We start from the raw sequence: 20,018 nt of genomic DNA, 5'->3' as shown, positions 1-20,018 counted from the left end.
TTTTAAGAAGAGAAGGAAAACTACTTAACTTGCAACCTTCCAAGCAAAAGTAAATGATCAGGTTGTTAATCGACCAAGAGTTTTTGACACTACTACAAAAAACTATTAACTTAAGAAACAACCTTGTTATTAAAAGAAAGTTAATGGACTCTACCAAAATTCTCAGTACTTCCACATGATATTTCAATATTGCTTCCCTTTGCTTTAATATTGCATAATTACTCTGATGCATCATGAGCAATAATTTCTAAGTATTTTCCCATGTAAAAACCATAATATAGATATAAATAGGTATGTATGTGTATATAAACCACAAAAAGTATCAGTTTTAATCAGAGAATATCAACATGTAACTCATTTGTGAATCTTGTTTTTTCACTTTGGTAATAATAATTCGGTTTGTTTCTATTCCAGGAGTAGACTTTTACTGTTCTAAACGTACTTATTTTCACCTGGATAGAAAACAAACTAGTGGAAACAAAAACACAACTTTCTAATGGGAAATGATGGTCAACCTCAATCTCTATTACAATATCACCTGGATTGGTGTATTTTAGCACATATTTTACATGGTACTTTATAAAGACAGAACTGTCAAACAAAAATGTACAAGTGTATATACTAACTTCAAGTAATGAAAGGGGGAAAATGGAGAATACACATTTTGTTGCATTCACTTGGCCTTCTGGGTTAAAAAAGGAGAATGAAAAGACAACAATTCTGAGAAATGAGAAGTAAAGTTCCCCCTGTGTCTCATTTTCTCCTCTCATTCACTTTTCTGTCATGTACCTGTTAATTTTCCTCTTTTACATGGCAGGTCAAGTAAACTACTCTTAGCTTATATGAAACTTCTTATTTAACTTTTTCATTATGTTTTTACATTGTAAAGATCAAATTTCAGCCCACTGTGTCCATTTTCCAGAATAAAACTAACTGGAAGTTAAAGCAATAATGAGGTATTACTATACCTGAGCTCAAGTTAAAAATTTCCAAAACTGATTCTAATATTGGTTTTGTTTACCATAAAATTATAGCCTATAACTACTGATACTAATAAAGACAGCCATCCAGTTATGCTTGCTTCCTAAGTAAGTAATTTTTTTATTTTCTAAAGTACTAAATACAGACAGACCTTAAGGTTCTATGTTTTAGCAGTACTCAAGGACCAAAAAAAAAAAAAAAAAAAAAAAGCTAAAGTTTAAAGGTAATGAGAAGGAGTTAAATAAACCTATTTCAAAGACCCTGTAAGTAGAATAGATCAGATTAGACAAGCTTATTGGAAGGTAACAACACAGCTCATTTAATAAAGCAGTTCTGAGAAATCCAAAAATACCATTTCTCTTTAAAAAAAATCAAAGAAGCACTTGGACTAACAAGAAATAATGCACAATTTGGCTTGATCAAATACTTCATTAATTTTTTTCTACCCCCTAAGGTATTGCCCTTTTAAAATCCTCTTCAAATAAAATATAACCTAATTGCTTGCACATGGCTACAGTTTGGGAAGGGATTTTTATTTCAACAGTGCCACCTAGTGGGGCAATTGATACTTTCAGCCAATTGGTTTATTAGTCTCAAAGGCTAGGAGTCCCCAAGTAGTTTTACTTTCTGGTTCACAATATTCCTGATAATATTAACATTCAATGGGAAATTTTACAAAAGAATAATTTACAGATTTCTGTCCTCTGATAGGCCATCTCTAATAAAAATTAGGTCATTTACAAATATAATATTTTAAATAAAAGTACCTTAGTGATTTCTTCAGAAGCTCGTTTGAAGTCCTGAACATTTCGACAGTAAAATCCTATTGTACAGCTAGGATCCATTTTTCGAAATGACATCTTTTTGGGAGAAGGGCAGTGGAATGTCTGTAATTTTAAAAGTTCTTTAAGATTAATTTAGTTTTATTTGATGGACTTCAGTATATACAAGATATTACTTAAATTAAAATTTGCCATTTAACTTTTCTCAAAATTATAAATATGCTTTGGAACAGTGTTTTAGTCTATCCTATGAAAATGGTATTTTCCACCCCCCAAAGCTTTATTTACATTCAGTTCACCAAATCTCCACCGTATATGATATTAGTGCCATTCCACAGAAGAAAAGAAGTGTGTCAAAAATGGCATGCATTTCGAACACTTGCAGAAGGGAAGAAAAATGTGCCACTGAAAAAGACATACATAAGCTAGCACAAGGTTTAGAATTCAGTTATTTCTATGAAAGTTCAATTAAGCCTGTTTTTTGAGATTTTTTAATGTTAGAAAACCTTTTAATAAGGATATCAAGACATTGTAAACAAATACACAGATTTGTGTAAATGTTCCATAATGATATGAAAATAGGTCAACTTGAGAATTTTAGCATCTGACACAATTCATACACACTTACATATTCTTCCAACTCACTCTTCTACTTGTTTAAGTTCTTGTTTATTCCTGTACGGGACACAGTTGTAAACTGTTCTATGATGGTCCTTGCTATCCTCCTTACCAGTCTTCCTGTCACTTCACTTTTTCTCATGTAGTCACAGTGCCACAGATATAAATTGGCTAGGGAGGCTGCTCTAGCCTCTCTACTCTTGCTAGTGAGATATGGCTAACTAGTAGAGTCTGGGATCTTCAGAAAATACAAAAGAAAAGGGTAGAATATAAAGCTAATAATTCCAGGGGCACCTGGGTGGCTCAGTTGGTAAAGCATTCAACTCTTGATTTCAGCTCAGATCATGATCTTAGCGTCATGAGATTGAGCCGTATCAGGCTCTGTGCTGGGCATGGAGCCTGCTTAAGACTCTCTCTCTCTCTCTCTCTCTCTCTCTCTCTCTCTCTCTCTCTCTCTCTCCCTCTCTCCCTCTCTCCCTCTCTCCCTCTTCCTCTGCCCCACTTGCATGCACTCTCTAAAAAAAAAAAAGCTAATCATTCCAATCTTTTTTTTTGTTTTCGTTACCACATTCTGGTGCTTTGCTTAAAAGATTTTTTTTTAACTGCTTGAATGCTCAGAGGTCTTGTCCTTAAAAATCATTGATGCTACCACCAAAGTCTGTTTTTGTATGTATAAAAAAAGGTTATATGTAAAAAAAGGACCATAAGTAAATATATATATATATATATATATATATATAGTCACATTTGTTCACATTTGTATAAATAAACTCTGTAAGGGTAACCAAAATTGGGGTGCCTGGTTGGCTCAGTCGGTTAAGCATCCAGCTCTTGGTTTCAGTTCAGGTTTGTGGTACTGATGAGATCATCAGGTCATGATCTCACAGTTCATGAGTTCAAGCCCTGTGTCAGGCTCTGCTCTGCCAGCATAGAGCCTGCTTGGGATTCTCTCTCTCCCTGTCTCTCTACCCCTCCCCTGCTCATGCTGTCTCTGTTTCTCTCAAAATAAATAAATAAACTTAAAAAAAAAAGGATATACCAAGTTTAGAGGAGAGAGAAAAACTGGGCAGATGGGAGATGGGTGTGAGAAATTCTTTGTTATGTATTTTATATTTTTTGATTAAAGAACCAGCTCAATTAAGAAATGATCAAGGCTGAATTTGAACTCATAAACTGAAAATGTCCCTACATTTCATGCCTAAAACTATGGGATTTTAACTTAGACTATTTATTAAAATACAGAAAAACATAGGCTTCCAAATTCGTTTATGGTGAATCAGTCAAAATCACTCTTTCCTCTCCCCATATATCCTAGTGATCCAATTAGAGTCCCATATTATCACTAGAGGATATGCAAATATCCTCTATGCTGTCCAAAATGCTGTCAGCTCTGAGCTGACAGCAGTGAGCCTGATGCAGGGCCTGAACTCATGAACCATGAGATTGTGACCTGAGCTGCAGTCAGACATTCAACCTACTGAGCCACCCAGGCGCCCCTAATACTTACTTTATATAGTGAGATCCAACCTTTGGAACCTCCAGAGTACCAGTCAAAACAAGTATTGTCTTAGTTGGACATTTTCCAAAACTGTTTCACCTGCTTAATTATCTGTTTTATTGAAAACAGATCTAGAGAGGCACAGAAGAGCTACATAAATGTGTTAGTTAACAATAAGTTAACTACAGGAGTATAAGGAGTCTGTGTGTAAGGCACAGATAGCTCTATGTCATATTCACAAAAAGATATTCTACCTACAAGGTATCTAAAAATAGTCACTTACCCAACTCCTTCCAAAGCCAATAATAAAGAATGTGTATTTAGTTTTTACTACTTGAGGATAAGTAAGAAGGGCCAAAAGTTTGTACACGGTCCAACAAAGGATTTTTAAACTCAACTATAAGGATGTCCTACATTACATACACTATGTTACTATTTTCACGTAAGAACCAATAAGACTAAACCTAATAGGCTTAGTGCGATTTCACTGTATTGCCTCAGTCATCATAGACAGTAATGACAAACACTATATTGTTATTCATGGTTGTTTTGATATCTACAAAGAACTTTTTAAATTATCCACAAAAACACAGATATAAGTCTCTGATCACTGAAAAATGAAATTGCTGTTGGGGGTCACTATATGAGTACTAGGACTCGTATCACAAAGAGGCATTTTATACCATTAAAACTTAAAATTATGTTTTTTGGTTCACCTTAGAAGGTTCTGAAGTCAAACTAACATTAACTTATAATTCAGAATTATTTGTTTGTCACAGAACAAGTTAGACTCTAAAATATTTTCCCAAGGGGCATTCATTACACAGCTGTATTCACTTTGTGATAATTCTTTCAGCTCTGTACTTACGATTTCTTTTTTAATTTTTAAAATTCTGATGATTGGTAAGAGTAGCACCTTTTACTTCACAAACACATTTTAGGGAGTATTTGCTATACATACTTCTGTGACAATGAAATGTGTTTCTGAAAAAACTAGTCATGGTGAGTCAATTCCTATTTATTTCATTTTTTAATACATTATTTATTCACTGCCTCAACAAATAGTTATTAGGCATCTACTAAATGCCAGGCACTGTTCTAAGCTTAGTTTTTGGAATAGTGGACTCTCTTACCTAAACATACAAACGATACTGAAACAAATACTTTTAGGTGTAGCTATGCTATTCTGGTGATTTAGATGGAGCTTCCTGAGTTAGAGAATACCCTTACTACAAAGCACCTCCTACTATATGCAGTTCACATGTGTAATTCATAAAGGGTACATCTTTCACTGATGAATTCACTCATCCATCTGTCTAATCACATCACATCATTCTCATAGCTTTAATGCCACTATTCTCTGAATTTACTAGGATAGATTAAAATAACCACTACTGCATGGAACTCCTAAAATCTGAAACTTGAAACTGGGGGCCCAGGAATCACAATAGACTAATACATCTATTTATAAGGCCTTATTAACAGAATATTAATATTTAGTAACCAAATATTGCCTTAACAATAGAATAGAATTTGTTATTTGTAAGAGTTAGCACCAGTCATTCTGAAAGTGTATCATAAATAACATGACACAACAGTCTCTGGTTTAAGAAATCTTACTAAATACATACACACATAAATATATATATATATTTATATGTATATATTTATATTTATATATATAATAATGAAAATATGTATCTTCTAGTCCTCTCATCTCAACAACTGATACTCTGCCTGAACCACTGGGAACCCACAATTCAACATACCCTAACTGCAAAAGCCCATTTGAGTTCTTCTCATTCCCTTCTAATTTCAACTTGTTTTTACACAACTTTTTTTCTTAAGGTAATTCATGCTGCTCCTTTAAACCCCATTCTCTAGGGGCGCCTGGGTGGCGCAGTCGGTTAGGCGTCCGACTTCAGCCAGGTCACGATCTCGCGGTCCGTGAGTTCGAGCCCCGCATCGGGCTCTGGGCTGATGGCTCAGAGCCTGGAGCCTGTTTCCGATTCTGTGTCTCCCTCTCTCTCTGCCCCTCCCCCGTTCATGCTCTGTCTCTCTCTGTCCCAAAAATAAATAAACGTTGAAAAAAAAATAAAAAAAGAAGAATTTAAACCCCATTCTCTAAATGAAAATTATAGACGTATATACATACATGACTACTTCACATTCACTTCACAATGTTAAAAACTCAGTGAAGATAAAGATGAGGGGAATTCTCTTTTTCAAAGTTAATATAAAAATTAATACATAAGAATATATTTTATAAGAAGGTGTCACAAGAATGGAAAATTAGGGGCTCCTGCCTGGCTCAGTCATTAAAGTGTCCCGACTCTTGATTTTAGCTCAGGTCATGATCTCACAGTTCGTGAGATCAAGCCCTGTATCACTCTGTGCTAACAGCATGGAGCCTACTTGGCATTCTCTCTCTCTCTCTCTCTCTCTCTCTCTCTCTCTGCATGAGCATGCTTATGCACACTTTCTGTCTCTTTGTCTGTCTCTGTCTCTCAAATAAGTAAACTTAAAAAAAAGGATAGAAAATTCATACAAATATATACATAAGCAAAGCATCTGGAACCACAGGAAAGAAAAAAATTCAACAGAAGACTATAATACTTAGGACAGTGCCTTGCACATATAAAGAACTCAGTAAGTAGTAGTTTAAAAAAGAAAAATACTTGGTCTGATTTGGCTTCAAAATTTTTAAAGTTCAACTCTACATATATAGGAATTCAATACCATAAGAACAACAAAAGATATGGTCTAAATCTCTTCTTCAATGTCAAATACTCAGATATACTATTTTCTTAAATTTTCATAATCCTATTGGATTCAAGGCACTCACACAAAATATCAAGACTACCAGTGATTCTTTACATGGTGTTGGATAAAAGAGCTAAGATTTTAATTTCTCCGTCTACAAAATCAAGTACTGATCAAATAAACATGCTTTTAAAAATAATTCTAATAGGGGCGCCTGGTTGGCTCAGCCGGTTAAGCATCCAACTTCGGCTCATGTCATGATCTCACAATTCATGGGTTCAAGCCCCACATCAGGCTCTGTGCTGACAGCTCAGAGCCCAGAGATGGCTTCTGATTCTGTGTCTCCCTCTTTCTCTGCCCCTCCCCTGCTTGTGCTCTTTCTCTCTCTCTCAAAAATAAATAAACATTAAAAAAATTTTTAATAATAAAAAATAATAATTTTAATAATTGAGGTATAAGGGTGGTGGTTTTAGAATGCTCATATAATTACATCAATCAACTGCAAAATGTCAATAGCATAAATACATACAACAACCTACATACCAAGGCAAGGATGATTAATAATATCTCCACTTGGAGCATTTTAAGCTTAAATATGATAAAAAGCAAAAAGTGAAATTTTGTTTCTGTACAAAGATAGACAACTTGCTGTAGTTTTTATATTATACTCTCATAGAAAAATAAATGATACTATTCAATAAATAGCCTAAGACAAATGCCTGAACTGAGAAAAATGAAAAACTGTCCAGAGGAATTATCCAGACAGGTTGATATACTCTTCTAGCATCTCAAAAATATAAATCTAAACCCACTTTCTCAGTGTCCCAATGTATAAGAAATAAATGCTTCTGTGCATTTCAGAAGTTACTTGATTTCACCAAATTTTACTTTGCAAAGTCTCTCAAAATCATTTCCTCTCTTCCATTCCCACTACTAACACCCCACTTCAAGCTTTATTGACTTACTCATGAAGTGTGTTGCACCTGCCTCCCAAAGTGAGCTGCAGCCTTTCTAATCTTGCTGGTGTAGACATAACCAGGATAGTCATTCACCTGGCTTCTTTGTGGAATCTCTCAAAATATCAGAAGAATAGTCTCTACTGGTCAAGATAGTCAATACTAATAAGCTTTTAATTTGCCTATTTTAGATAATACTAGAAAACTATGAATAATTTTCCATCTGAATTTCAAATGTCTACTTTTTTAAGTAGTTAATATGGTACAGATACACAGATAGTCACAAGTCACAGATACACTGTGTAACTTAGACATAGGAATCAGTGCTACAAGACCACAATGCAGCTGAAAGAGAATTACAACATGGTTCACATAGCACAATTCTATTGTGTTGCCCACAGTATCAATAAGTCATCTATAAATATTTATTAAGGTTTACATGCAAGACACTATGAAGGAAGAAAACAGAAAGCAAATCTTATCTCTGGCCTCAAGTTGCTTGTACTTTAGTTCAAGTAATAGTTTACAAAAGATGCTAGCATGTTTTATAATGTATCTTTCAGAACCAGATTCTAATCTTACAGTTTATTTTTATAATCTATCCCTTAAATATTATTAGATATTATTAGCTAACAAGCTCTTACTAAAACAAAATATTAAACCACATTTCTTTTCAACGTTTATTTATTTTTGGGACAGAGAGAGACAGAGCATGAACGGGGGAGGGGCAGAGAGAGAGGGAGACACAGAATCGGAAACAGGCTCCAGGCTCTGAGCCATCAGCCCAGAGCCTGACGCGGGGCTCGAACTCACGGACCGCGAGATCGTGACCTGGCTGAAGTCGGACGCTTAACCGACTGCGCCACCCAGGCGCCCCTTAAACCACATTTCTAACTTGCCAAGCCTTTGAGAATTAGTGATCCATGCCACTTAAGTGATTAAAATTATTTGAACAGTCTATAAAAGCATCAACTGGGAAAACAAGAACCAAAACCATGAAATAATTACATGTCTCACCTATGCACTCTCAAAATTTTCTAAATTGAAATACTAGATAATAGGGGCACCTGGATGGTTCAGTCAGTAGAGCATGCAACTCTTGATCTCAGGGTTGTGAATTTGAACCCCACATTCCGCATAGAGATTACTAAATAAATAAATATTTTTTAAAATAATAATTTTAGCAGTGCCTGGGTGGCTCAGTCAGTTAAGCATGCAACTCTTGATTTTGGATCAGGTCATGATCTCACAGTTTTGTGAGTTCCTGCCCCACGTTGGGCTCTGTGCTGTTAGCACAGAGCTTGCTTGGGATTCTCTCTCTCTCTCTCTCTGTCTCTCTCTCTGCCCCTCCCTCACTCGCACTCTCTCTGCTCTCTCAAAGTAAATAAATAAAGAAATTTTTTAATAAAATAAAATAATAAAATTAAAAATAATAAAATTAAAAAATAAAACACTGGATCACAAATGACCAACATAAAGGAAAAGAATATGTTAAGAAATGAGAGCTGAAACAATTAGTAGAAACCCAACTAAGCTCTGGAGAAACTTAACTAGGGACTAAGACTTAACAATTATACATAAAATAAGTTAGCAGATAGTCACAAGTCACTTTGTTATTCTAAACCAACTCCATCATCTTTTTCTCCCCCCGCTTTGTCTTTAAAACATGCCTAACATTTTAAATTCTTGAGTAATATTCAGCAGTTTATCTACAAAATTACTTGGAGGCTTGATCATTTATTTTGGTAGGACTAAGGTACCTAACAAGTCAGAGACAAAGATAAATGAAGAAGAAAGTATGTCATAAATTAAAATTCAGCAACAAATTATTTAACCTTTGACCAGTGTATGGATTATGGTTTTATAAATCAGTAAAATATTACTAACTTGGAATTGTAATACCAGAAAAGCATAGCTGTCTAACACATCTCTAAATAATTTGAGTTTGCTTCATATGGTAAGAAAATAGTACCAGCTCTTTATCCATAGTACCTCAAGAGGGAAATCCTTTATGCTGACATCTACAAAAGATTGGCAGTAATGAGGATCCATGTAAATCAAACTGTCATCTACAAGGACAAAACAGAAGACAAGTAATTCAAAAAACACCTTATTATTACACTGCTTACAATCCAATTTCTATGTAGAATAGCTGAAAAAAACCTGGGAGTAACAGCTTGCCAGACTGATATTCATTGACTGAAACATAGGTTTGCACAGGACAGATTAACTTTTGCATAATCAAATATGCTTGTATAAGCAGAATTTTTATAAAGTGATGAGACTGTCATTTAATTTTTGGTGATAAAATTACTTTCACAAACACACAATTATATTCTACAGTTTGCATATGAAAAATGTATTGCACTACTTTATCCTGACAGGAAGAACATATTGCTTGTCATTTTATCATCAAGTAGCACCACTAAAACTGGTAAAAAGTAAATATGTAAATAGCAACTGTCAGAATGTAGCAGCAATGTCTTTTCAAGTTTAGTGAAACCAATAAATTATGCCTGTTTATGCAATAACAGAAATTAAACATACATTTTACAGAATCCAATTATGGTGTGGACCAAATGACAAATGAGTGGCTATGGTAGGACTGATGAATTTATAAGGTACTCATTTTGGTCTGTTAATCATCCTGTTTCCAATGATCCTAAATTAACTTCTGATTTTTAAAAGAAAACAATAATAAAAATGTTTTATTAAATCACTAACCTTGAAATCCAGCAAAGTAGTATGACTGTTTAGGTTTGCCACCAATAATACCCACACAATATTCAAGGCTTAAAATACCCTGTCAAAAGAAATTAATACAGATTTAGAGTCATGAGGCAAATGATAATTATTCAAACAATCAAATTTGTATTAGCAGTATTAGTACATATCATAGTTCCCAAATTTTTCACCACCAGTTTTATTTTTATTACATATGCCCCATATTCTAAAATCCTTTTATCTACAAACACTATTTTCCATTTTCTTTAAATCACTCAACAGTAAATCAAGTGTTCTGATCAGTGTGTCACTCAACAACATTAACAACTACTATGTACCAGATACAGAAATAAATAAGGTCACCATATAAAGGCAATACAGTTCCTACCAAAACCAAAACACTTGCCCTTTCAGTTAGCTGTTGCAGCCTTATCATGATCAATATAGTATTTTCATCAAGTTTTTAAAATACTAGAAATACTCCTTAGACCTTATTACTATTTTCACTGAACTTCAAGTCTTAGAATCCCAAACTAAAAACCATTTTCTAATCAACAGCATTCATTTGACCCATTTTTATGCTATTTCATAAATTTATTAGAATAAGATAAACTGAAAACAATATAATCTAAGGCAAAAAATAATTGTTATTAAAGCCAATTTTATTTACCAATCATAAAATATCAGGGATACCGCAATCAATTATTTAGTATGCCCCTCAGCATCTATTCTAAGTGTAAAACTCTATTTAAGCTGGGCAAAATAATCCTTTTTTTTTGTTTGTTTGTTTGTTTTTTTAGAGAGAGAAAGCAGGGGAAAGGAGGAGAGAGAGAGAGAGAGAGAGAAGGAGAATCTCAAGCAGGCTCCACACTTAACATGGAGCCCAATGCAGGGCTCAGTCCCACAACACTGAGATCATGACCTGAGTTAAAATCGAGTCAGATGCTCAACCAACTGAGCCACCTGAGGTGCCAAATAATTCTATACCTTTTAAAAAACATGGCCAGTGGAATCAGTTAATAAGGTCTTGTCAATATTTTAGCCTATATTATGTGTGTATGTGTGTATATCTATATCTATATATATATATCATGTATTCTAAACTTATAAATGACTAATAATGGTAAGATGCATATTATAAAACCCCAAAGTATTAAATAATATTTATGCTTTCCTTCTCTTAAATGACAGGATGTTTTTATATCTAGAAGATACAAAAATAAAAAGTATATGAACTGGGGTATCTGGGTAGCTCAGCTAGTTGAATGTCTGGCTTCCACTTGGGTCATGATCTCACCACTTGTGGGTTCGAGCCCTGCGTCAGGGCTGACAGCTTGGAGTCTGGAGCCTGCTTCGAATTCTGTGTCTCCCCTCTCTCTCTGCCCCTCTCCTGCTCACTCTCTGTCTGTCTCTCTCTCAAAAATAAATAAACATTAAAAAAAAATTTTAATAAAAAAATATATATATGAACCAATGGTTTTTTTCCCTTTAACAAGTAATCAAACCATAAAGTATTTTTAACTTAATTATTTTCTTAAAAATATGTGATTGTTGGGGCGCCTGGGTGGCGCAGTCGGTTAAGCGTCCGACTTCAGCCAGGTCACGATCTCGCGGTCCGTGAGTTCGAGCCCCGCATCGGGCTCTGGGCTGATGGCTCAGAGCCTGGAGCCTGTTTCCGATTCTGTGTCTCCCTCTCTCTCTGCCCCTCCCCCATTCATGCTCTGTCTCTCTCTGTCCCAAAAATAAATAAACGTTGAAAAAAAAAAATTAAAAAAAAAAAAAAAATATGTGATTGTTGTGGAACACCTGGGTGGCTTAGTCGGTTAAGCATCCGACTTTGGCTCAGGTCATGACCTTATGGCTGGTGAGTTTGAGCCTGGTGTCGGGCTCCGTGCTGACAGCTCAGAGCCTGGAGCCTGCTTCAGATTCTGTGTCTCTCTGTCTGTCTTCGCCCCTCCCCCAATTGTGTTCTGTGTCAAAAATAAATAAACATTAAAAAAATGTGGTTGTTGTAAAAAAATAAAAACACACAGAATATATATTAAAAGGTAAAAATTTCCCCAAACCCTGACACTCAGAGCTTATCATTATTAATATTTGGGGAACACCTTCTTGAACTCAATCTGTGTATATTCACATAGAGATTTATGAATACAGTTCTATATATGTGGCATCACACTACACATGCTGTTATAAGTTTGGTCAGTCATTACGTCATAAACCTCTTTTCCTATCAATAAATATAGATCTCAGTGTAATATTTAATGGTTGTAAAATACTCTATTTTATGAAGATAGCCAAATGTGCCTTAAAATCTCCATTCTGAACATTCAAGTTGTTCCTAGGTCCTCACTGTTATAAATAACCCTCTTAGAGAAAACAACTTTGTATATTTTCAGTCATGTGAAAATTGGAAAAGAGAACTGCAACTAAGAAAGTTAAATGAAACAGAGAAGGCATATTATAGGTTAAAATTAATTTAGAGTTAACAAAAACATAAGATGAAATTATAAAGAAAATAAACAAGTGTTATTCTGTTTTTATTATTATTCCATGAATAGTCTATTATTCTATTGCTTTCCCCTCAAATAAAAATCCTTAGAGAGTGCCTCACTTCAACTTGAGGCAGTCTGATCAGCTGACACACAATGTTTCTGACACAGAGAGCCATGAGGAAGTGAAAGTTCTAAGTCCCTCATAGCCCAGAAAAGAAAGAAAAAAGTATATAGCAAGAATCATCCGTAACTCTCCTCAGCAATGATCCTAAGTAATGGAATAAAGACTCTGGTTCCTGACATCTATACTTCCTTTTCAACAGACTAGAGCAGATTTAGCAATAAACACTTAGAGGCAGATTAGGAATTAGAATGCCATTACATAGAAGAGACTGTATCTTTGGAAACCTGCAACACTTTTCAGTCCCTAAAAAAGCTTCTTCACAGCTATCTGGTGGTGAGAATTTATTGAGCTGTACCCATGAAACAATAAATAAGACTGAAGTAATCAGTCAAAAAGAAAAGTCCTAATTTGTCTTGCTGGAGGAGAACATATTAGATTTTCCCATTCCAGGTCCTTTAAAAATATATATAAATAAATAAATAAACTTCCCGAGCTAAGAGCTGATGAAGCACCACACCAAATTTCTTTCTCCTCACAGAATGTAGCAGGGGATGGTACCATCTCTGAAAGATTGGAATTACCTTGATTAATAAATTTGGAAAATAGAACTGAGGGGTGAATTTTAGAGAGTATCATGTACAATGGTTCGGCAGGAAAAAAAAAATACAACTGCTGACAAAAGAGGAGGCAGTGGAGGAAGAGGGGGAGATGGAGTGGGAGGAGTGGAATGGGGGTGGAGGAGGTAGAGAAAGAGAAAAAAGAGCAGAAGAGGAAAATTCTTCTTCTTTTAGGACTGTCAGACACAGTATTTTTTCACTTCCAAGTGAATGCCTCTTGACAAGTTGTCATGTTGGCTTTTGACCCAACCAACCCTTAAGCAAACCTAACACCTAACATCCAGCCTACTTCACTCAGCCATCTCGGCCACTTTTTGCTGATAATTGAAAAATTAAAATGTCTCAATAGTCAGTGCTCTCTTATTTTAGTGGACTATGTATAAATTTAATTGGTAGAAGCTCAAAGAAATATTACGTTTTTAAAAATCCGTATTTTAGGGAAAATATAAAAATAACAGAAGTTCTGGTCTGTTACCAGTTTACTGTCTGAACTTAAACTTATCATTTAACTTCAGTCTTCTCGGTTTTAAAAAGACAAATAGTTCCTAGCTGTTTTGAAGGCAAAATGAGATGTATCTGTATTAAAAGTGTTATAGAAATATGAGAGTTAACCAGTTAGTTGTTGAGCAACTCCTATATGCTGGGTTCTGAGGATCACTTTAACAGTTAACCATGGTTTTTTTCACTACAAACTCCATTGAATCATTCAATATGATTGAATGATAAAAAATATTAATAGCACCAAGTAGCAAAGCTTGCAGCCAGATGAAATATGCCTTGAAGCCATCTGCAGCCCATTCCAACAGAAATAGGGGTTTGACCAAAGGAGTCAGTTCCAAGATTGCCTCAGTTTCTAATCTTTTCATGGCAGTGGAAAAGGCAGAGGGAATCCATCCAGTTCAGACTTGGTTACAACCTACTGAGACATGGCAACATGCCAAAAGTTCCAAAACCCTTAATAGATTTGCTAGATGAAATGGTTCATACCTTCCCACATTCTAACATTAACTCTACTAAAGAGCCCACATGTTAGAAATTAAAACCCCGATTCTATCTAACAGATTCATATATTTTCGATATAGTATTAGTACTATTGGTAACATGTATGCCTGCAAAGTTTTAATAACTATTAGGAAAAGCCAGTATACCAGCTAGAAAACTTCCATATCCCATATATTGACAACTGTTCTAGATTTTTAGAAGTAGCACAGTCTAAAGTGAAGACACATGTTCCACTCATACACACATGGACCCTAAGGCTTTACGTGGGGAACAAACCATTACTGAAACTTAGATTTCAAGATTACTATATACCATAACACTCCATTCAAAGAGGAATTCTGTCTCTGACCTTGAAAAGATGAGAAACTTTATTAAAACTATGAAAATAATATAAAATACTATAATTTTATCCAAAAGTAAGTATTTCAAAAGGTAAAGTTTTGGGGCACCTGGGTGGCTCAGTTGGTTAAGCATCCTACTTCAGCTCAGGTCATGACCTCACCATTCATGGGTTCCAGCCCCGCATCAGGCTCTGTGCTGACAGCTTGGAGCCTGGAGCCTGCTTCTTGGATTCTGTGTCTCCCTCTCTCTGCCCCTCCCCCACTTACTCTCTCTCTCTCTCTCTCTCTCTCTCTCTCTCTCTCTCTCAAAAATAAATAAAATATTAAAATAAATTGTTTTAAAAGGTAAAGTTTTGTGCAAAAAGCAGAATCAGACCTATAAATACAGAGAGAAAGGAGGTAGGGGAGATGGTCAAATGGGTAAAGGGGAATGGGAGATACAGGCTTCCAGTTATGGAATGAATAAGTCACAGTCACAAAAGGCACAGCACAGGGAATAGTCAATGACAGCATTGTATGGTTGCAGAAGCAAGCTACACTTGTGGTGAGCATAGCAGAACATATAGAGAAGTTGAATCACTATGTTGGTACACCTGAAACTAATGTAACATTGTGTGTCAAGTATACTCAAAAAAAAAAAGTTTTAAGTTAAAGTTTTGTGACAACTGAATGTGTTGATGCCCACAACAAAACAACATTAGATAACAATAGGTTCATTTGGAGAAAAGAGTTATGTGTTCTCAAATAGAACTGATTTTTAACTGGTTAATATAAAGAAAACAAAGATGGAACCTTCCCCCATGTGATCTTTATCACTTCTGTCTATATAAATAGTCATCCCACTTATTCACCTTATGGTGCCACAGGAAACAAATTAAGAGATAATACAGCAGTAATAGAAAACTCACTTTGTTTCAGTTGTTATCTTGAAACAATTTAATGTGGGTTTTATAAACAAACAAAGGTACATTCTTTTAACAATCACATAGAGGGATAATGGGAACTGTAGACATATCACATATTATAATTATTGGTGCATCTGTGTCTCCTTGATTAGCTACAAAAAGATTAAAAGGCTTTTCACTTGGTCATAGAACATGATACTCTTCAAATCACATCTGATCCTGCAATACTGAAATTTAAAATCTCTAATGTCAAGCTTTACAATCTACAACTATAAAATCATCACTACCCATTTAATAGAAAAAAGATTGCAAACCTTCTGTATTTTTCAGATTAGCTAGCATTGCCTTAAAACATTTTTAGTTCTTATTCATACCTTTACAAAATCTAAGTAGTCGGTGTTGGTTCTTTCTCCACCAAGTCTAACAGGGATTAGAATAATAACAGCTTTGTCATCTGTATTACCAGAGGCCATGGAAGTGCACTGTTTATCAATTACATCAGAACTATAAACTGAGAAAAATAATGAATATGTATTACATTTTATAAAAATGATTTTCAGAAACATTTTTACTCTAGTCCCTCCCCCCCTCATTGGCCAGTCATCTAATCTCTGATATCACCATCAAGGTCTCAATGAGTTAAAAAATGTCTACCCTATTTATACATTTAGCAGATACTTATCAAGTAGCTACTATGGCACTAGGGCTTTACCAATGGGCAAAAGAGAAAAATCCCTGCCCTCATAGAGCATATACTCTAATATGAGGAAACAGTAAATAAGTAAAATATAAGATATGTCAGATGGTGATGGGTGCTCTGAAGAAAAACAAAGGGAGAAAAATGAACAGGAAGTGGGGGGAGTATTTAAAATAAGGTGGTTAAGGAGGGCCTTATGAAAAATATAACATTTAGATCAAGACAAAGTAAGAAACCAAGATATGCCAATACCTGGGGGAAGAGCATTCCAGGTATAGAGATCAGCCAATGCAAATGCCTTAAGGCAGAAGCATAGCCAGCATGCTCTGGGACCAAGAGGCCTGTGTCTCTGGAGGGAAGTTAGTAAGGGGTATTGTAAAAATTGCAGTTTTTACTTTGAGTGAGATGGGAAGCCACTGAAGAGTTTTTTAGAAACGGAGTGTCCTAATCTGACTTACACTTTACCAGTGTGGTTCCTGTGTTGATAACAGACCTTAGGGGTAAGGGCTGAAGCACAGAAAACAGTTAGAAAGCAACTGCAGAGGGGTGCCTGGGTGGCTCAGTTGGTTGAGTGTCCAACTTAGGCTCACGTCATTATCTTGTGGTCTGTGAGCTCAAGCCCCATGTTGGGCTCAGCTCTGACAGCTCAGAGCCTGGAGTCTGCTTTGGATTCTATGTCTCCCTCTCTCTGCCTCAATCTCTCCCTCTCTCTCTCTCTCTCTCTCTCTCTCTCTCTCTCTCTCTCTCAAAAATAAACATTAAAAAAATAAAAAGAAAGCAATTGCAGAAATCTAGCAAGAAATGATGGTGGCTCAAACAAAGGTAGTCATTGTGAAGACAGAGAATGGTCATGGGTTGGTCATATGGAGCTGATTAAAAGTGATCAGTAAATTAAAGAACTCCTTAATATGTTAAATGCAAGATGGGAAAGGGAAAAAAAGGAGTCAGGTGATTTGAATGGTTTTGGTATAAGTAAAAAGAGTAAGAGAGGTGCCATTTACAAAGACACAGACAACTATAAGAAGGGAAAAAATAGGAGGATAATCGGTAAGTCAGTGTTAGACATGCTAAGTTTCAGCTATCTATTAGACATGCAAACAGGGAGGATAAATAGGCAGTTATGGATATAAACGCCTGGATTTGGTGAGAGGTCCTATAAATTTGGGAGTTGACAGCATATTGATGGTCCTACAAAGCCATGAGACCTGGTGAATTCAAATCTGTGTACAAAAGAGATGAGGTCTAAAGGCTGAGCACAACAATTTCAGAGATCAGGGAGATAAGGAAAACCAGCAAAGGAGACTGAAGGAGTGGATACGTAGACGGAAACTTGAAGAGTAGCATTCTAGAAACTCAGGAAACAAAACATTACTAGGAGGAAAAAGTGGTCAACTGTATCATATGCTGCTGGCAGACTGTGTGATGTGAGGACTGAGAAGTGACCACTGGATTTAGCAAGATTAAATTATTGATGAGAGCAGCTTGGGTAGAGTGATGGGCATGACAGCCTAAATAGGATAGTTCAAGAGAAAATGGGAAGATTTTGTAGAACCAAATATAGACAAAACTTTATTTTGTTTTGTTCAACAACAAAAAAGCTTTCTTCAAACTCCCTGGTTGAAGAAAATCAAACTCTTCTGCTCTTGCACAGTTAGCTGATTAACAAATTCTGCCACTTGTGCCCCAGTTCTTCCCTTTAAATTCCAAATTTAGGTTATGAGTTATCAAATTCTGTTCAGTAGCTTCTCTATCTCCATAGTCAATCTAAACCAAAGGTACAAAAGTGCAACAATAGTTCTTTCCATGTTTTAATTCTTTCATCTTACTCTTCCCAAATACTCAGTAATGGCTTCTAATTATAAACCTTTAAATTCTCTAATTTTTCTGAGGCAGCACACACATGACCATCCTTACCTCAGACTCTTCTGAACTAATATACACTCCAAGGAAATGAGTTTTTCCTTCAGAGAACAGATTGCTGGTTTCCTGAGATAGGGAGTGAGGGGAGGGTGACATGGGTAAAGGGAGGTCAAAAGGTACAAACTTCTAGCTACAAAATAAGGAAGTCATAAGAATATAATGGAGACTAAAGTTAATAATACCATGTTATATTTGAAAGTTGCTGAGAGTAGGTCTTAAAAATTTTTATCACAAGAAAAAGAATTTTGTAACTATGTATGGTGTCACTTGTTAATTAGACTTGCTGTAGTGACCATTCCACAATATATCCAAATTTGAATCATTACGTTGTACACCTGAAGCTAATATAATATTATATGCCAATTATGTCTAAATTAAAAAGTATAATCAAATAAACAGATAAAAATTAGAATTATATACATCCCTCACCTGTACAGTCTTGTGCAACATAAATAGTTATTCCTTGTAAATCAGGATGTCTTGCTTCTTCAACTGCTTTTCTAAGAAAACAACAAGTATCATCCTTTAAAAGCCTAATATTTTCAGTTAATCACTAAAAAGTTAATATAAGGGGAAAGAAAGCCATCATTTTTTTTCCTTACTTTCCTATATTTATCATTTAGTGTCTGCTTTCAAAACTATCATCTGAATGGCATCAAAAATCAGGTCAGTCTTTTCAAAGTAGAGTGTTACACTAAATTACTCAAAGGACATTAAAATAGAAGTTACCAAAGCTGTAAAAAAAAAATTCTTGGGTGTAAAGCTGTAAACCCTGCCCCCCAAAAAGGATGTCTCTCAACCACTCACCTGGCCGTATTAAACATTTTCTAACCAGAGTATTACAATATGCTTCAAGGTTTACATCATATTAACTTACATTACTGACTAGCAGTGAATTACTGTATGGCTGTCCTCTGTTACACTTTGAAAAGTTTTTTCCTTTCTTTAAATAGCATAACTTTTTCCCCCTTCATTCAAAAACTTATATAACTTGAACAAATGAATTTCCTAATTTTGAGCCTTAGAATTCTGTAAGTAAAACTGCAGATTGAAAAATATTTCGAAGTATAATGTTCTCAATGGTGCACATATGAAAAAAGTCACAATAATATCTTTAAAAGGAAATTACATACATTGAAGAAACATAAAAATTTTTATTTAACTGTATCTTTATAATTTTTTAACTTCACATGCCTTATTATGTATGTTTGTGTTAATTTAGAAGAGAGATTGGCAAACTATGGCCCTCAGACCATATACAACCTGTGGCCTGTTTTCATACAACCTGCAAGCTAAGAATGGTTTTTACAATTGTGAAGGGTTGTAAAACAAAAAAAAAAAAAGAAAAGAAAAATGGGCAACAGAGCCCTCATATATAGCCTGCAAAGCCTAAAATATTTACCATCAGGCCTTTTACAGAAAAAGTGTTTAATCCCTGGGGTATAGAACATATTATCTTGAAGAGTAGAAACTAAGCTTTTATGATTATGCTTTTATAAATGTCACACCAAGCAGGACTTGATATTATTATTAACAATACATTTAATAACTTTAGGCAAATACATTTCCAATTGTAAGCATCTGGCCTATAAAAT

General features: G+C 35.1%; 1 protein-coding gene across 5 annotated transcripts in view; it reads right to left on the bottom strand.

Moving 5' to 3' along the window:
* The window catches only part of ATG4C (autophagy related 4C cysteine peptidase), a 93,570-nt gene that overhangs the window by 20,006 nt on the left and 53,546 nt on the right, over positions 1-20,018 (bottom strand). For 4 of the 5 annotated variants that reach the window (XM_045477656.1, XM_045477660.1, XM_045477659.1 and 1 more), the window contains 5 exons: positions 18,853-18,923; positions 16,181-16,317; positions 10,323-10,401; positions 9,591-9,667; positions 1,749-1,868 (listed from right to left, as the gene is read on the bottom strand). In XM_045477656.1, coding sequence (XP_045333612.1) covers positions 1,749-1,868; positions 9,591-9,667; positions 10,323-10,401; positions 16,181-16,317; positions 18,853-18,923 — 484 coding nt within the window. The remainder of the gene's footprint in view (positions 1-1,748; positions 1,869-9,590; positions 9,668-10,322; positions 10,402-16,180; positions 16,318-18,852; positions 18,924-20,018) is intronic. The other variant, XM_045477661.1, reaches the window with a different exon arrangement.

Source organism: Leopardus geoffroyi, chromosome C1, assembly GCF_018350155.1.
Source record: "Leopardus geoffroyi isolate Oge1 chromosome C1, O.geoffroyi_Oge1_pat1.0, whole genome shotgun sequence".
Taxonomy (NCBI): domain Eukaryota; kingdom Metazoa; phylum Chordata; class Mammalia; order Carnivora; family Felidae; genus Leopardus; species Leopardus geoffroyi.
The sequence above is the reverse complement of the archived record's forward strand: the minus strand, read 5'-3'. Positions and strand labels throughout refer to the sequence as shown.